Here is a 17,931-nt window from a genome sequence, read left to right as displayed (position 1 = left end):
CCTGGGCCGAGTCCATCTTCAACATCAGTTGTCTAGGTAGAAGACTGGTACCCCAACCTCCAAAGGTGTGCTGTAACCACCAGTATTACTCTTGTTAACATCTCTGGGGAACTAACTCAGTCCATGTACCAGACTATATCTGAGGCTTGTGTGACCTAAATTCATAATACAAAAATCACCTAGGAACACAACTTTGTCCTTGTTGGACTTATACTTGTAATAACACGCTGGTAGGAAAATGAGGTGTGTGTTTGAGTGGATTGCTGTATGGTTCTATATAGAATTTTTGGTTCTTTTCTATCCATATATAGCCCATCCGGTAGGTTGACGTAGGTCCTAAGCATGAAATTGTCAAATTCGGTCTAAATATGGAAGTTTATGTTTAGCCAAATTAAATGAGCATTTGTGTATTACAGTCATATGTTCTTTTGACTGATATGTGTATCTGTTTTATACACAGGATCAATACCTTGGGGCAATTATATTTTGCAACATACAAGAGTTTCTATTACTGATCTTGAAAAAGATGATATAAACAATATCATCGAAACGCGTTCGCACTTGTTACATATTTCGTGGAAGTGACTGTACCTGTAGATACTAGAATAGGACCTATTGTACCAGGTCTCAGTTAAAAAATGGTTCTAACAAATATGACAAAGTATATTGTCGTTTTGTGTTTTCTCTCTTTGTATTAGGTGATTTGATCAGTGTATTAAATGTATTGGACTTCAAAAATTGTTTGAATCTAGAATCAATTAGAGATACAGTTGTATTATTTTAATAATATTACTATAACAAAATATTTTTATATAAAAAATCTTTTTAAAAACACATTTTGTTAATAAAAATCTTGTGACAATTTGTGTTTCGGATTATGGTTTTTTAGGTTTACTATATGGGCTTTTTAAACTTTTCTATCACAGTTTGTATTTGAATGGTGAGGAGTGAGTGGAGCTTTCTTTCAATCTAGTGTATAGTAGGCAAGGGAAAACCTCTTTTTTTTACTTGTTGCTACTACCCTATTTCCTTGGCGTTACATAAGGGGTCCCTCTCATTTTATTGTAGAACTGGCTCGGCCAACATTGAATACTGCACACTGAAAATTCTGCTGGAAGGCGCTGAGAGAGCGAAGATCTGTGATAGGACAGACGTCTTCATTCTTCTGCACAAGGAAGTAACAGGAGTAACACCGATTTCCTATTTCCCAGACAGGAACCTGCTCTATGGTGCTTCTGGTAACAAAAGGCCTGCAATTTCTGCTGACAGGCTCTGGACTTTCATCTGATGATGGTGGAATGTGGGACAGGGTAGAAAGAAATAAAAGGTCAAGACAATAAGGAGCACCGAGGGAGAAGAGCAACCGAGAGACTTCAAGGAAAAGAGGAAGAGCAAAGGCAAGCCCCCTCCACCTGGAAGACACCCAGTGAAGGGGGCAGTCAAGCCTATCACAGCCAGAAGGCAATAGACCAGACAGAATGGCGCCGCCATCAATAAGCAGACAGGGAAGCCCCAGGTCACACAGGAAGAACCATCCAACACTCCGCAGGGACAGACTGCGCCCGAAAGGAGGACAAGAACACAAGAACCATCTCATCCAGAGAGAGGAGAGGTAGAACTGAATGCAGGGCCCACTGGAAGAGGCGGACAAGGCAAGGATGACTGTCCCACTAAAACGCCAAGAAGGCACAATTGAGCAGAAAGACAGCAGGTAGGCATCGGCAAGCACAGCCAGACACCAAGAACACCACAGAAGGATGCACTCAGGGGAAACCAGACATCAGCCGAAGACAGAGAGCAAGAAGGATTCCAGTTACGCTCCAGGGAGGAGTCCGCACACACCCCAAAAAGAAGTGGACCCAGACAGAACCCAGACGCCAGGCCGCAGACAGCAGGCCAGACAAGGCGAACAGCGCAGTGGCCCCAGAGAAAGACACCCCGGGGCGCAACTCAAGCCATTCCAATCTATCAGCAAGAGAATTGCAACCGCAACATACCATAACGCCACAGAGAACAAAGGCCCAAAGGCGACCACAGCTCCCCAGCGCATGACAGAGCTATATACCAGCTATCACTGCCCCACATAGGGCTTGTTACATCCCAAGACATGGGAACCTTTAAGGAAAAACCTCCGCAGCAGAGGACAACAGAAAATACCTGCCGAAAAACCGGCAGAAGGCTTGTCAAGTAGCCAAAGAGAAAATCAGAAGGCCTAGTCTCAGGGCCAGTATGGTGTAGAAACCCAAAGCAAAAACAGACAGTCAAGTAGGCCGGCCAGCAGCCAACAGAACCACAGTCCCAACAAAGAGGACTCGAATGCACTTGAAGCACACAGACCACACAACTGGGGCGACCCGCCCCAACGTCAGAACACCTCCCAAAAACCAGATCAACTCACAGGTCACTGAGGGGGAGAAGGAGGAGACCGAAGCCCCGCCAAAAACCTCTGAATAGCAGATTCCGCAGGGGCGTAGAACAAAAGAGCGCCATCGAAAGGAAGGTCTGATGGGAAAGACACACGGATCACGCGGCACCGGATGGTGGCGGTGCAGAAGGTGTGGGGGCACCGGGTCCTCTGTGGTGGGATGGCCCCAAGTCCCCAAAAGAGAAGAATGGAGCGAACCTTTAAAGGGAAGCAGCAGCTCCCTACCACCAGAGCCCTGGTGGAGAACCTCAAGAAGATGAATCGAGGGGAAATGGGCAGCTGGATCACCCATGTGCAGAATTCCCACAGCCATGGAAACAGTGCGAGCGAAGGCCGCACCCGCCTCCGTAGGGCCCACGGTAGGGAAAGCCCTGATCTCTTGACTGGGTGAGAGTATTCTGCTTAATTCAGAGACTCTGTCCCTCACCACCCCTTGTTGTAAATATTTTGTCCACCCTAAGCGTGGAAGGGTATACTCAGACATGAGTCCCTTGCTCATTGCACCATCAGGATTCAAGCAAGCCGGGCCGAAGACGGCTGTAATGCCAGAAACCGGTCCCCGGAAGCTTGTTTCCTTCCCAGTGTAAGAATTGGCTTTTGTAGTCTGGTCTGCCCTGTTCCCATGATGCACTGGGCCAGGGACAGACTAATTTGCATACAGCCAGGTTCTGAAACTGGGATGGTGCAATGAGCTAAAAAACGGTGTTGGATCTAGCCCTGATCTCTTGACTGGGTGAGAGTATTCTGCTTAATTCAGAGACTCTGTCCCTCACCACCCCTTGTTGTAAATATTTTGTCCACCCTAAGCGTGGAAGGGTATACTCAGACATGAGTCCCTTGCTCATTGCACCATCAGGATTCAAGCAAGCCGGGCCGAAGACGGCTGTAATGCCAGAAACCGGTCCCCGGAAGCTTGTTTCCTTCCCAGTGTAAGAATTGGCTTTTGTAGTCTGGTATGCCCTGTTCCCATGATGCACTGGGCCAGGGACAGACTAATTTGCATACAGCCAGGTTCTGAAACTGGGATGGTGCAATGAGCTAAAAAACGGTGTTGGATCTAGCCCTGATCTCTTGACTGGGTGAGAGTATTCTGCTTAATTCAGAGACTCTGTCCCTCACCACCCCTTGTTGTAAATATTTTGTCCACCCTAAGCGTGGAAGGGTATACTCAGACATGAGTCCCTTGCTCATTGCACCATCAGGATTCAAGCAAGCCGGGCCGAAGACGGCTGTAATGCCAGAAACCGGTCCCCGGAAGCTTGTTTCCTTCCCAGTGTAAGAATTGGCTTTTGTAGTCTGGTCTGCCCTGTTCCCATGATGCACTGGGCCAGGGACAGACTAATTTGCATACAGCCAGGTTCTGAAACTGGGATGGTGCAATGAGCTAAAAAACGGTGTTGGATCTAGCCCTGATCTCTTGACTGGGTGAGAGTATTATGCTTAATTCAGAGACTCTGTCCCTCACCACCCCTTGTTGTAAATATTTTGTCCACCCTAAGCGTGGAAGGGTATACTCAGACATGAGTCCCTTGCTCATTGCACCATCAGGATTCAAGCAAGCCGGGCCGAAGACGGCTGTAATGCCAGAAACCGGTCCCCGGAAGCTTGTTTCCTTCCCAGTGTAAGAATTGGCTTTTGTAGTCTGGTCTGCCCTGTTCCCATGATGCACTGGGCCAGGGACAGACTAATTTGCATACAGCCAGGTTCTGAAACTGGGATGGTGCAATGAGCTAAAAAACGGTGTTGGATCTAGCCCTGATCTCTTGACTGGGTGAGAGTATTCTGCTTAATTCAGAGACTCTGTCCCTCACCACCCCTTGTTGTAAATATTTTGTCCACCCTAAGCGTGGAAGGGTATACTCAGACATGAGTCCCTTGCTCATTGCACCATCAGGATTCAAGCAAGCCGGGCCGAAGACGGCTGTAATACCAGAAACCGGTCCCCGGAAGCTTGTTTCCTTCCCAGTGTAAGAATTGGCTTTTGTAGTCTGGTCTGCCCTGTTCCCATGATGCACTGGGCCAGGGACAGACTAATTTGCATACAGCCAGGTTCTGAAACTGGGATGGTGCAATGAGCTAAAAAACGGTGTTGGATCTAGCCCTGATCTCTTGACTGGGTGAGAGTATTCTGCTTAATTCAGAGACTCTGTCCCTCACCACCCCTTGTTGTAAATATTTTGTCCACCCTAAGCGTGGAAGGGTATACTCAGACATGAGTCCCTTGCTCATTGCACCATCAGGATTCAAGCAAGCCGGGCCGAAGACGGCTGTAATGCCAGAAACCGGTCCCCGGAAGCTTGTTTCCTTCCCAGTGTAAGAATTGGCTTTTGTAGTCTGGTCTGCCCTGTTCCCATGATGCACTGGGCCAGGGACAGACTAATTTGCATACAGCCAGGTTCTGAAACTGGGATGGTGCAATGAGCTAAAAAACGGTGTTGGATCTAGCCCTGATCTCTTGACTGGGTGAGAGTATTCTGCTTAATTCAGAGACTCTGTCCCTCACCACCCCTTGTTGTAAATATTTTGTCCACCCTAAGCGTGGAAGGGTATACTCAGACATGAGTCCCTTGCTCATTGCACCATCAGGATTCAAGCAAGCCGGGCCGAAGACGGCTGTAATGCCAGAAACCGGTCCCCGGAAGCTTGTTTCCTTCCCAGTGTAAGAATTGGCTTTTGTAGTCTGGTCTGCCCTGTTCCCATGATGCACTGGGCCAGGGACAGACTAATTTGCATACAGCCAGGTTCTGAAACTGGGATGGTGCAATGAGCTAAAAAACGGTGTTGGATCTAGCCCTGATCTCTTGACTGGGTGAGAGTATTCTGCTTAATTCAGAGACTCTGTCCCTCACCACCCCTTGTTGTAAATACCACGGTAGGGAAAGCCACTCTTCAGTAGGCGACGGCTGCAAGCTAAGGCGGTCGTCCCCCAAGCCCACAGGGGGAAGGAAGGGCCAGGTCCGGAAAGGAGGAGAGGGACTGAGGAGTGGGGGACCTGCGGCTCCTCAGGCGAAGACCGCGGCAACGGCGAGGAGCCATCCTTAGACGACGCTGGGGAAAAAGCCATGACGTGTCGGCCCGTCTCCAGTGAGGACGACACCAGCAAGCGTCAAACCTCCGTGGAAGAGGCGTCCGAGGACGAGTCAACGGCCCGACGTCGGCCTGGCGCCGTAGAGTCCACAATCTGAGGCAGGACATAGTCGTCCGAAGCCAGGGGAGACGCCAAAATGACCTCCGCCACAGCGCTCGGCGAAGGAGACCGCGGCTGGGCCGGAGCCGGGACGGTGAGGGTACGGCGCCGGAAAGGCATCAACCAGACCTCCGACGAGTCAGCCGCCTGCGTGGAGGGGCGAGAGGGACCCGGGGAAAGACTAGGGGACCCCCGCCAACCTCCGCCTGTGACCGGACGAGAAGGGCCCTCCGCCAGCCCCTGTGGCGCCACCAGGGCCAGCAGTCGCCTGTCTGGCCTCGGCCGAGGCCACTGCCTGTCCAGAGGACCGAGTGGGACTTGGGATGCGACCCAAGTCCGAGCGACCTCCCACGACACCACAGGGACTCCCACAGGAGTTTACGGTGAAGCAGAGGCACAGTGGTCCAAAGGAGGGACCCCAGAATGGCCGCACCCCAACGGCACCACATCATCCGAACCTGGATCCAAACCAGTCGGTGCCGGAGCCGCCGGCGATGCCACGGAGGGCCCGCACACTGCAAGGGAAACCAGTGAGGCCTGCAAAGCCGCTGCATATGTCTCCATAGTTGCCCCCACACCGGGAAACGGCGGATAGGGGGACGACACGTGGGCCGCACCACTCGCGGAGAGCCCGTGCCCCCAACAGACCGGGAACTGGCCCTCGGGGACAAACTGTGACACTTACAGATAGGTGAGAGACGCTCTTGCGGACTGGGAGAAGGACGATGTCGAAGACGGAGGCAGCGGTTTCGAAAACCATCCGCAAGGGCCGGAAAGTGACTATGCCGACCTGGACATGCGGGCTGAGAGAAGTTTCATCCGGCGCTCCCGCCGGGACTTTGGTTTCATCTGCTGGCACGCCTTGCAATCAGTGGAGTCGTGGTGTTCCCCCAAACACCACGTGCAGATGGGGTGAGGATCCGTCGACATCAGGCGGCCACAAGACAAGCACGTCTTAAAGCCCGAAGGCATCCACTGTTCCCATACACACGCAATAGGGAAAGGCCTGGAGCACGATCCAGATCCGCGTTGCACGCGGAAAAGGAAAAAACTGACGAAGGAGCGCCGGGGTGGGACTTATGTGACCTCGCTGACGTCACGTATGTGGACGAAGCCTGGGCAGAGTCACATGAAGGCCCCCCCCCCTTCCCGGGAGCGCAGGGATGCTGTGGCAAGAAATTCTCTGGATCCAGTCTCACTCCTGGGGATAATTCTATGTTAAGGAATCTGCGGATAGTAGTCTCGATCAGATATGTGCAGCATGACCTCCCTAAAGGCCTCTACTTGCTGTGCCATCTGAGATGGACCCAGAAATTTAGGGAATATTGAGAACAGGCTTGGAAGATGCACCGATGCAGACTGCAAGTGAGATCAAGTGGCACGTTGACACCTTCACGGTCTCTCGAGTTCAAGAATGTCCAGGAGAGCCTGATTCCCACTAAGATTTCCTGTACTTCTTTTTTGGATTTACCTGAAGACTTAGACTGTGATGAAGATCTGCCATGGGAACTACAGAGCAGGAACAGGAAATGCCTTTCGACCTTGACAGATTACTGCATCAAGTTTTCTGATCTTTGGCATCATAAAGCCTTTCCACTGTGGTCCCTTATGGCCTTCGGGTTCATCTTTGCCAGCAGTCGCAGGTCCCTAGGTTGTGTTCCCACCCGAGGCACCACAGAGGATCTGTCACAGACATCAGTTTGTGACAGTCCTGACACAGTTCGAACCTGATCCTCTTGGGATGTTACATCTTCCCTTGCAAACTGGGAAAAAACGTAATTTTCGGTCTAGAAAAGTTTTAAAAAGACTAAGGAGTAGCTCCAGATCCACGTCTGAAGAGGCAGCGAGAAAGTAGCTGGTGCAGCTCTGCTCATCACTCCCAGAGCGGAACATGAGGAGTACCCCACAACGCCACCTACCAACATGCAGGAGTACTGCTTTAAAGTTGCCGGATCCAGTCTGACACCTGGGGAATATTTACAAGGTAAGGAAACAGCGGTTCAAAGTATCCATCAGAAATCAACACGAAGAGAATAATGGAAGAACAGGATGAAAACATTCTAAAAGTTTAGGATTTCATAATGCAATCCGTCAAGAAACCTCTGAATTGGAGCAATAAGGAATGCAAGCGTGGGAGCCATAGTAAGCTCCAGAAAGGGACACCAGAAAAATTGAGGAAAGTTGAGATCTGAATGCACATATCAAAGTGCCGGATTGGAAACTAAGAAAAAAGGAGGCACACCGAAAAGCGAGTGACAGAAACAAAGATTGGGAAATGTAGCGAGGAAGCAAAAGCCAGGAGAGTATGTTTTTGGAAAATTAGCGATGAGTGTAAGGTCTACAGGGTCTCCATTACCTCATCAAATGAGAGCACCATGTAAAAAAGAAAGATAAGAAGAAAAGGAAAAACAGGGTATGTGAGCAGGCCCAAGTAAAATTATGCAAGCAAACAGAAATGGGTTTGTCAAAGTCTGAGTGTGCCAACTGACTGACAAGTATGATTGCAAAGGGTAGAAGAGAAGAACAGGAAAAGGCAGAAGCGTACATTCTGGAAAAGCCAGCCAGACTGGAAGTGAGAACGAGGCAGTCGGGAATGGTATACGTTAACAGAATGCTCTTCAAGGACCAGGTAGAGACTGTGCATACTAAAGTATTTGCCATGCAAAGGGTTAACTGAATGCCCTTGGAAATCTCATCAGTTTGCTGCCAGTTAAATGTAAAATACATTTAAAACTGAACTCTCCCTTGAAAGATAGAAATTCATAATGCTTTCTTCAAGATGAAAGTTGTAGTGGGCGATAACTGAATCTTTACCTTCATGATATTGTTGCTGGAGCTCCAGATCCTGGCATGACAAAGGTTCATGTACTGCAAGGACCTCAGAGACTCTATCACTGATGTCGTTCGGGTGCTGTGAAGACTCCTCCTCCAAACCTAAGGAAGGAGTGGCTGTATCTAATACTAATTCTTCCAGGATACTTGAACTCTGCTGTGGTGAAGACTCATCCTCCATTCCTAATGAAACTGTGCCTGCGCCCAATTTCAAGACATCAGGGACACTCTTATGTGAACTCTGTTGCAGTAAAGTCTCTTCATCAGCTATCTCATTTACTGCTGCTTCACCAAATGTTAATGCCTCAGGCTCGCTCTCCATATGTTTCTCTAGTTCCATGGCTTCTGAAAATAATACAGGGAAAGAGACAGTGGATAGCAGCTCAAATTAGCAAAACTACTGAATAAAGATACCAGTGTTTCACATCATCTACTAAAACACATTAATACATGTTAACAATACCATTCTGAAGTAGAAGAAAAAAGGAGCACAACTTTGCTTGTCAAATATACCTTCAATACTGCTTTACAACAAAAGAGAGTTAGGAAGTCCATGTCATCTACCTTCAGGACTTCTCTTCGAGAGTAGCACAATAATGGTATAGACTGGTCCCATGGATCTGGCCTCCATAAGGTCTGGAGTTCTCTTGTTCAAAAGTAAGGAGGATACTTAACATTTCTATCAGCAACTGAACAGAAAACATCTTGCTCGGTGACAACAAAAAACAAGAGGGATTAGTAGACTCCATGAACAAAAAGGTTCACTGTTCTGGCTCTGTTTATTTACCACAAGAATCATCATGAGTGTAGACCATTGGTCCAATGTAACTGCCACTAATGTAATGTTATATGGAATTCGTTTTTATATGTGATAATCTGAGCCGGAGGTGAGGGGGGAGTAGACAGGGGGAGGGGGGCCGGGGTAGGAGGAGCGGGGGTGGTGGAGGGGGAGAGGATATATATGTATTGCGTACTAATATGTTGTGACAGTACATTAGCACTATGTTACTGTATGTTTTTGAAAAGTTAATAAAAGTTATATATATATATTTTTTAAAAGGTTCACCGTTTAGTAAACCAAGCTTTGCATTATTAGAATGCCAGATAATCATTGGCAAAAGGAGAATGCTTGTAACAAAAACCCCTTAGACAACCTGTGGAACAAAATACTAACCTTTTGTAATGTTTAATCTGGTAGAGCCTATTTAGCTGCACATTCCTTACCTTAGAATATTCCCCAGGTGGCAGGCTATATCCAGAATTTCTTTTTAGCGACCCCCCTGTGTGCCGGTTGGAGGTGTCCTTTGGCTCTGCATAGCTTTGCCTGTGCCGAAGTGACGTATGCGGTGCCTATATAGGAATCACTCCAGCGCACCCACTTAAGTTCTTAACAGGTTTTCTGCACAAGAAGCACAGAGCAAAACTAAGGAGGAATGACCAGTGTGCCATGGTGAGGACCTGAAGGATTGCTTCAATTAGAGTTACACAGGCCACAGAATGGGAGGATCGGAAAGGAATCTGCGGCTAGATGGAGTCTCTACTAGATAAGGCGTTACCGAAGGAAAGTAACTTGTTCACCTGCTAGAACCTTGTGGCTGCAGACTCCTTCCATCAGAATAGATTCCAAAGCAATCTCTCTCCGGAGGTGGGTCTGAAGACTGTTAGACACTAAAAAGTCATGGAGGACTGAATGGGAGAAACAACCATCACGCCGGCCCTGATGATTTAGGCAGCAGTGTTTGCCAAGCATGAACAGTCATGCCCATGTAGCTGCATTACAAATGTCGAGTCCTCTAGGCAGAGCATTGGTTACAGCATTAACGTTGGTGGAGTGAGCTCTCAAGCCCTTACAGAGTTGCTTCTTAGCCCCTGCATAGCAGATTTTAATACAGAGGTCGATCCATCTGTAGACTATTCTTGTGTGAATTGCCTTGACTTTCCCTGCAAAGCAAAGAGATCATCATCCAACCAGACGTCTGTAAAATGACAGTGCTCTTTTTGGGTCAAGACAGTGGAACCTCTCATCTTCCTTGGTAGGATAATAGGCTTGTGGGCAGGCAGGAACGGGGATATAGAAGTCTGCGTCCTGAAAGTCCAGTGCTACCATCCAGTCACCAGGGCTTACAGTACCAGAGCTAAAGTGACCATTTTGAATTATCCCTTTTTCATTAAGTAGTTGAGAGAGAGTTGGTCTAGGATAGGACAGAGGCCTCCATTTTTTGTCACCAGAAAGCAGCGGGAATAGTAATCACAACTTAATTCTGATGCTGGCACCCTTCTCTATAGTTTCTTTGGCCAGAATAGCTAGTACTTCTTGTCGCAGTAGAAATAGGTGGCCCTCTGTCAGCCGATCAGTGGCAAAGGTTGTGGGTATTTTGGAGAGGCAAGGAATAGAACCGGGAGGCAATCTGAAGCACCCATTTGTCTGAAGTGATTTCTTTCCATAAGGGCAGGTGGTGCGGATTCCTGTCACCAACAGGGTGGCCAGGATGGTAGGAGGGCAAACTAAAGAGGCTTTTAGGTTGCAGCTGCCTAGGATGACGGAATTTGATCAACCCCTGGCTCTGGTTCCCACGAGGCTTGTGGTAACCGCATCTCCAGCTACAAAAGTACTGATGCCTGCTGGCCGTGGTAGCTAGGGGGAAACAGGATGCGGTTGATAGCCCCTACCATAGCCATGGCAGGGGTGGAAGGCAGAATGCTGCTGTTGCAGCCCATGGAAAGTCCTAATGACCCAGAGGTAGCCCTGCGGTCTTTAAAATGCTCAAGCGCCAAATTTGCCTGGTAACCAGAAAGGCAAAACCCAATGAAGGGCATATTAATAAGGGATGCCTAGACATCCCCCTGAAAGCCAGCTGTCCCTCAGCCAGACATGACATCTGAGCGCCACCGTGGAAGCAATGGCTATGCCAAGTGAGTGTTATATTCCGCATCTGATGACTAACTTTGCAGCATCTCTCCCAACAGCAATAGCTTAGGAGAAATTGGCTCAGGCCACCTGTGAGAGCAAAGGTAGCACTTACGCAACTGTATCCCACACAGTAGGGGAATAATGGCCTAATAAGCATGCAATGTGCACGGGCTGCAGTGCTAGGCTGGTGGAAGAGAAAATCCTCTTTCCGGAGGTATTCAGCCTCTTGGATTCCTTAGCCGGTGGTGTGGTAGGGAACATGTTGGGATTTATCTTGGAGGTTGAGGCCTGGACCACAAGTCTTTCAAGGGTTGCTTGCTTAAAGAGGGAGGCTAGGTCCCGAGGCACAGGCAGCGCAATAGTCCTGTGCACAGGAGTGCCTGTAGATGGCTTGGCCCAGGCCCAGAGCCAGACATCAGTCAGGGCTTCATTAAAGGGGGGTAGGAGTTCTGAAGGAGATAACCCAGGCTAAATCATCTCCGTCAAGACATTGGTCTTGACCTCAACCAGGACAGCAGCTGCCCCAAGAATCACCATTGCATAGGAAACCCCTTCCTCGTAAACCACTGTGGGATGACAGAGGAAGGTAGTGTCAGGCGAGGTGTCCAGACCACCGCCATCAGCCAGGTCCTCCTATCATGTGCCATCAGTCATGGACTCCGCTGAGGGGTTGGAATTGCCATTGGGATCATTATAGCCCTTCCATTCATGTTGCTCAGAGGGCTCTTCAGAACCCATGATCATGAATCGCTCTAGATGTGTTCGACCAACCAAAAATGAGGCTCATGGCCTCATAAAACTCGCAAAGTTGAGAGGGGTTGCTCTTGTTCTGGAAAAATTGGAGAATCGCAGAACGGACTCGGTGTCAGACTCTGGCTCCACAGGAACAACCTGGATTTGTGGCATCATTTCCCCGTGTCATCCGATGAAAGTCTGACATGGAGAAGTCGAAAAAAAATTCAACTTATTGGAATTCTTATGGGATGTACATGAAGTCCAGTATTGCAATGATGATTTGCGCAAGCGACTCTGGGAGCGGTCGCAAGACCTCCCTCAGAAGCAGAACATAGAGCAGTGTTAAGTTGCAAACGAAGCAGTCAGAAGCTTCATGGCCCGCTCGCAGATAGCCTTCGGATGTCTGGTCTTGCAATCCTTACAGGTCGTGGTCCCGTTTCAGGGGCACACAAACACACCAAACAGGGGTTCGTTATAAACCTTTGCTTGATGAAGTGCACCACAAGGCTTAAATCCCGTCGTTTGTTCAGGGACAGTCATAAAAACGGGAAAAAGTCACAAAAATGAACAAAATAGTTCAGTCAAAAATTTACTAAGATGAGCTCGTCCGGATCCTCGCTAATGGGGTTGAAAAAATAAAACCGAGGTTAGTGTGCTGGGGTGGTGCCTATATAAGCATTGCAAATGTCACTTCTGGCGTGGAGGAGGCCATGCAGAGTCGAACACCACCACCTACTTGTGCACAAGTGGATTGTTCAAAAGTTTCTGGATCCAGTCTGACACCTTGGGAATATGCTTATGTAAGGAATTGCAGATGGAAGTCTCTATTAGATAGGAAGAATTTTAGATAGGTATACCATTATCATCTCTATACAAGGCAAACGTTTTCAATTGTCTAATGGAAGAATGTACAAATGGGGATCAGGCCAAAGATCAGAAGAAAGTAACGTTCCCGTCAGATAAGCAGGCCTGACTTCCAATATCTCGCAATACCAATGCTGGTTTTGGTAGAGGCGAAATGTAAACTAAACTAGAACAGCCCAATATTTTTACTGCTTGGTTACAATACTGTCACAACATGCAGCAGTAGATTAAAACAACCAACATCATAGACAAGTAATATCAGAGAATATAGTTAGCAGCATATCCCGCTTTGGGGGGTAAAAAGAGCTTAGGGCAAGAGTGGTTTATCACAAAGAAACCAATATAACTGTTTTTGTACTGATGAAAAAAGAAGAGAAACTGATTGGTGGGAAAAGAGGTTAGTGAAGTGTGATATGAGCCAGAGGCTGCGCTAACTTTGATGGTGAAGAACCTCAAGAAGGACTTGGTCTACAGAAGGCAAGAAGGAGATCTGAAGCTCTGAGACAATGAAGAATGGCATGAAATGGACTCAGTGGTGCAACAAAAAGAAATAATGTGAGGTAATAGTCTGAATAGGTTTATACATGCAAGACGTTCAATGAAAAGGGTAAACGTTTATGCACTCACGGTGATGAGCGGCAATTCAAGATCATGGGATAATGCAGTTAAAGCAATAAGTAAGAAAGTAGAAGACATGCAATTAAAAGCAAATGTTAGTTAAAAAAGTGTTCAAGCAAACTTTATTTAAAAATGTTAAAATTACTGGACACCAATCCACTCTTTCATGCAAGGAGATGCTGCACCCAGATGTCCAGAACAGACCCTTACAGTGTCCGTCCGGCATTTTAAAGACAGCTTAAACTAAAATGTTTGGGCACAAATGCTAAGATGTCATTTGGTACAATCTTACAGCATTAAATGGCAGGTTGGATTGCACCCCGTGCATGGATGGAGAATGAAATTCAGATATAATACAAAAAGCCAATAAGCGTGCCAACCCGTTACAAACGGCAATCTCCATCACAAGGATAGTGATGATGAAGATGGACTGATGTAAAGAGGAACATGAAAGAACCTAAATGTGTGTTAAAACTTGTAGGAAAAAGAAGAGCTATCAGAGTGCAACAAGAAAAGTTTGGAACATTAAAGTTTCAGAGAGAAGAACTTGAGGGTGACAACAAGTAAACTAAGATCTCCTCCACAATACCTTCATGATGTTCCTGATGAATCTTTGAAAGTTGTTCAGTTACCAAAACAGCATCTGGATTAATTCCACATACTTCATGGATACTCTGCTTGCCTGAATTCTGCTGTGACAGAGACTCTTCCACTCCTAATGAAATAGCTTCTACTACAACTTCAAGAATATCAGAGATGCTCTCCTTATTTGAATTCTGCTGCAATAAGGACTTGTCATCAGGAATCTTGATTTCTAGAGAAACATTATTGGCCTCAAGCCCTAGCACTTCGGGGGGACACACTTCAATTATATTTTCATGTGGCAATGGCTCATCCTGGGGCACAGAGGTCTCTTCAGATCCTAATAACTCCAAGACATCCTCCATTCTTCTTGGAATAGCAACTCCCTCAAATCCTATGTCCACTGGGATATTCTCTTCATTTACATTCTTCTGTTGTAAAGTCTCATCCTTGGGAATCACAGTTTCCAATGATAAGGTGGCCACCTCAAATTCTAAGACATTCGGGACACGCTCTATGTTTGGATTCTGTTGAGGTAAATAATCACCCTCAGAGAAGTCAGTTGCTCCTTGAATAGCAACTGGATGAACATTTAATGATTCCGACTCAATTTCCTTATCTTCCACTATTTCCGTAGGCTCAGAAGATTCTAAAGAAAATAAAGGAAAACCACAGGTTAACAATATTGTAGGATTTGAATGTGTGTGTTTCAAAGTGTTATCATGTAAGTGATGTACACTTCTAAAAAATGTTTTAAAAAACAATGCAACACAGTACGTTTTAAAAATAGGTTTTAGAGGTAGAAGGAACAGGGTAAAGAGTAACCTTAAAATTATAAGCATTTGTGCAGTTTTGCTACTTTAAAAAAGTAGAGCAGAGTATGGTAATGTATAGCTCCAGGTATTTCAGGATTTAAGAGGACTAAGACCAAAAGTCAATTTTAGATTCTATGAGTGACGTAAGCCATTGTATTCAGAGCCCGTGGAAACTAAGAGCTAAGTGGATGTTGTGAAGATGATACTTTTATGGCAAGATTGAAATTTTCCAGGTTTAAATACCAGAAAATTCAAAGCTGGGTGGTGGGTAAGGAAAATCTAATCAGTCGCCACAACGACTTAGAAGAGAAGTTGGGATCAGAAGTGCAGAGTAAAAAAGAAGTTGCGCCGTGGTATTGGTCCATATTGGAGATGGAGGATGGCTCTTTCACACTGCCGGAGACCCTGTGGGGGGAGTGCTTGCCAGAGATTGCTTCAGAAGACCAATGGCAAGTAACAATGTTGATACTGTATAAAGTGGTTAAACCTGCAAATTTAAGAAGGAATCACTTGTTCACACTCCACAGGGCATACTGGTCTCCTAGAAAACTTGCAAAGTTCAAACCTGGCGGAACGGTGGCGTGTCCTAAATGCAAGAGTCCCAATGAGGATGATTTACACATGTTCGTGACCTGTCCGGCGATAAAGGAATTCTGGGAGGCTGTAAGTACGTTCTTGTCATCAGCACTGAGCTAGCAAATTAAGGTAAGCCCTGAACTTGTGATGTCGGGAAGAATGGATTTACAAGGTAAGGGCCTAGAGGACAATGCAAAACTTGTGTTCTATGCTATATTGCTGGCTCGGAGAGGAATTTTTAAAATATGGGTTTCGGCAGACCCCCCCAACAGAACTAAACTGGTTAAGATCTATGAGAGCTATTGCTAAGTTGGATATTGTGGATCGACACACGAAAAGATACAGATTTTAGACTCCTTTTTGTTATGTTTTGGTTTAAGGGTTGGGTTGTAATGATATAGGTATAACAAGTCCTATGATTAAGCTTTCTTCTGATCTCAGTTGGTTTCAAGTCTTGGGGAAGACTGGTTAAAGTGGTAAACTTCCTCCTAAGAGCAGAACCAACATATGAGATGAGCAGCCCAAGGGCGGTATCGTGGAACTCGGGGCGGAGAAAAGGCGAATGAGGACAAAAAAAAAAAAACACTGAAGTGCTAATTACCTTGCAATTCCAAGTAACATAATGAGGTTATCCTTGCATGACTAAGTGGACGATATGAGAAGGAGTAAAGCACTTTTATGCAATGAGTGGAACAGATTAATCACAAGTCTTGTGGTCTCTTCACAAGGAAAGTTTGTTTAATCATCTATCTGGGGCAAGCAGTAATGAAAAAAAGATCAGAAAACCGCATCCCTAATCCAATTAATGTGATGCACGTTAATGGCAATCTAATCATTACAACATTAGCTTTGTCAATGGTACATTTATACTCCAAAGCCCAAGTGGTTGCTGTATGTTGAACTATACAAAATGGGAGAACAGACTGAAAATGTAAACTCCACTTACATATTGATCTTAGAAGGTAATATCCAAGAGTAATAGTTTTGTAGGAGAAGGTGTTGCATTCCTGAAATTTCTCTATAAAAAAAAAGTCATGGGATGGCCAGAAAATGCAATTTATGTAAAAAAGAAAACGGCTGATGGAGAAATATGGAGAACAGTAAGGGGGAGAGAAGGAAAGAAAGTGTCAATAGAAGGCAGGTCGTTTTGGTTCCAAAAGGACCCTCAAGAGGAACGAGCATGAAAAAAATAAAGAACACTAGGTAGGCAGAAGGTGGCAAACAAGACAATTAGAGATATGGGTGTAATAGAAAGATTCAGTACTACTGTGTGATAATGGACTGGGTTTGCCAATACAAAGGTAGTAGAGCTAGACAATAGCGGAATGGTTTTGTGCATGCGAAAATACAAGAGAAAAAGTAAACAAAGTTGGCAACAATGCCTGGGTCTGCAGCCTTTCTCGATGAATCTGTGCCATTCAAGGTGGGGAGGCAAGAGTAGGTGAAGCTCATGGCAAGAGCAGGAAGACTGTAATGGCATACCAGAATAGATTAAAAAGCCCAACTGTTGTAAAACTAGATTTAAAGTCAACGTTCACTGAACCAGATAGTAACCCAGATCTTAGATCAACATGACGCGGAGTAGACTATGTGTCTTATGGTTAGTCCCATTAGCTGTTCGTTTAAACATTCTGAAGCAGGTTATCACTCAGACATCTGGACTATAAAAGTGACAGCATTTAAAAGGAGAACAGAGATGCATACTGAGCAGGGATGGGCAAAGTTGTTCAGACGTCGCTCAAAGACAACAAAGCTGCGTCATTCTGTTCCTAAAAATAAGCAGAAGTTATTCAGTGTACTAAATAGTTAATAACTAGGAGTAAGCAAGACAAACACTATTATTCAGGACTGGTAGGTTTGTGTTAGAAATATGCGGCTGTCAACTTATTAAAACGTTTTTTTAAAATAGCTACCAAAGTGGACACAAAGTTCAGAAGCAGATCAACGGCAGCAGACACTAAGTAAAAGTAGAAATAATCAAACAGGACTTTACAAAGAAGGAAAAAGAAAGGTTGAGAGTGTCAGTTATTTGAAGGTAATAGATAGACTTTGAAACAAGGGAGACACAAAACAGGTGCCCAGGGAAAGAATACATGACGTTCACTTCCAAAGCAGTGTAAGTGAAGATAGAGTTAATAGCAACTTGAGTGGGTACATTATAAGGTATGATTCAAACTTTTAACAAGGGGTGAAAAAAGTGCGTTTTCAAGAAGATCAAATGCTGTATCACAAAGTGTAACTATTAAGAGATAAAAAAAGAAGTTGCAGAGACAAACTTTAGAGGCATTAAGTGGAGAGGACAGCATAGATGCAGTATAATGAACTCAAGATTTCACAAGGATAAAATCTTCCAAAAACTAATTAAAGAGAAACAGTGACAGTAAGG

At 45.9% G+C, this 17,931-nt stretch overlaps 1 protein-coding gene across 31 annotated transcripts in view; it reads right to left on the bottom strand.

The window, feature by feature from the left end:
- Positions 1 to 17,931, bottom strand: part of MAP4 (microtubule associated protein 4) — a 1,839,191-nt gene that overhangs the window by 889,237 nt on the left and 932,023 nt on the right. For 20 of the 31 annotated variants that reach the window (XM_078662502.1, XM_078662498.1, XM_078662501.1 and 17 more), the window contains 2 exons: positions 14,162 to 14,803; positions 8,427 to 8,789 (listed from right to left, as the gene is read on the bottom strand). The exons of 4 other annotated variants lie outside the window; for them this stretch is intronic. In XM_078662502.1, coding sequence (XP_078518628.1) covers positions 8,427 to 8,789; positions 14,162 to 14,803 — 1,005 coding nt within the window. The remainder of the gene's footprint in view (positions 1 to 8,426; positions 8,790 to 14,161; positions 14,804 to 17,931) is intronic. 7 more of the 31 variants (XM_078662520.1, XM_078662519.1, XM_078662524.1 and 4 more) reach the window with 2 other exon arrangements.

Source organism: Lissotriton helveticus, chromosome 10, assembly GCF_964261635.1.
Source record: "Lissotriton helveticus chromosome 10, aLisHel1.1, whole genome shotgun sequence".
NCBI lineage: Eukaryota > Metazoa > Chordata > Amphibia > Caudata > Salamandridae > Lissotriton > Lissotriton helveticus.
This window is presented reverse-complemented; position numbering and strand designations above follow the sequence as displayed.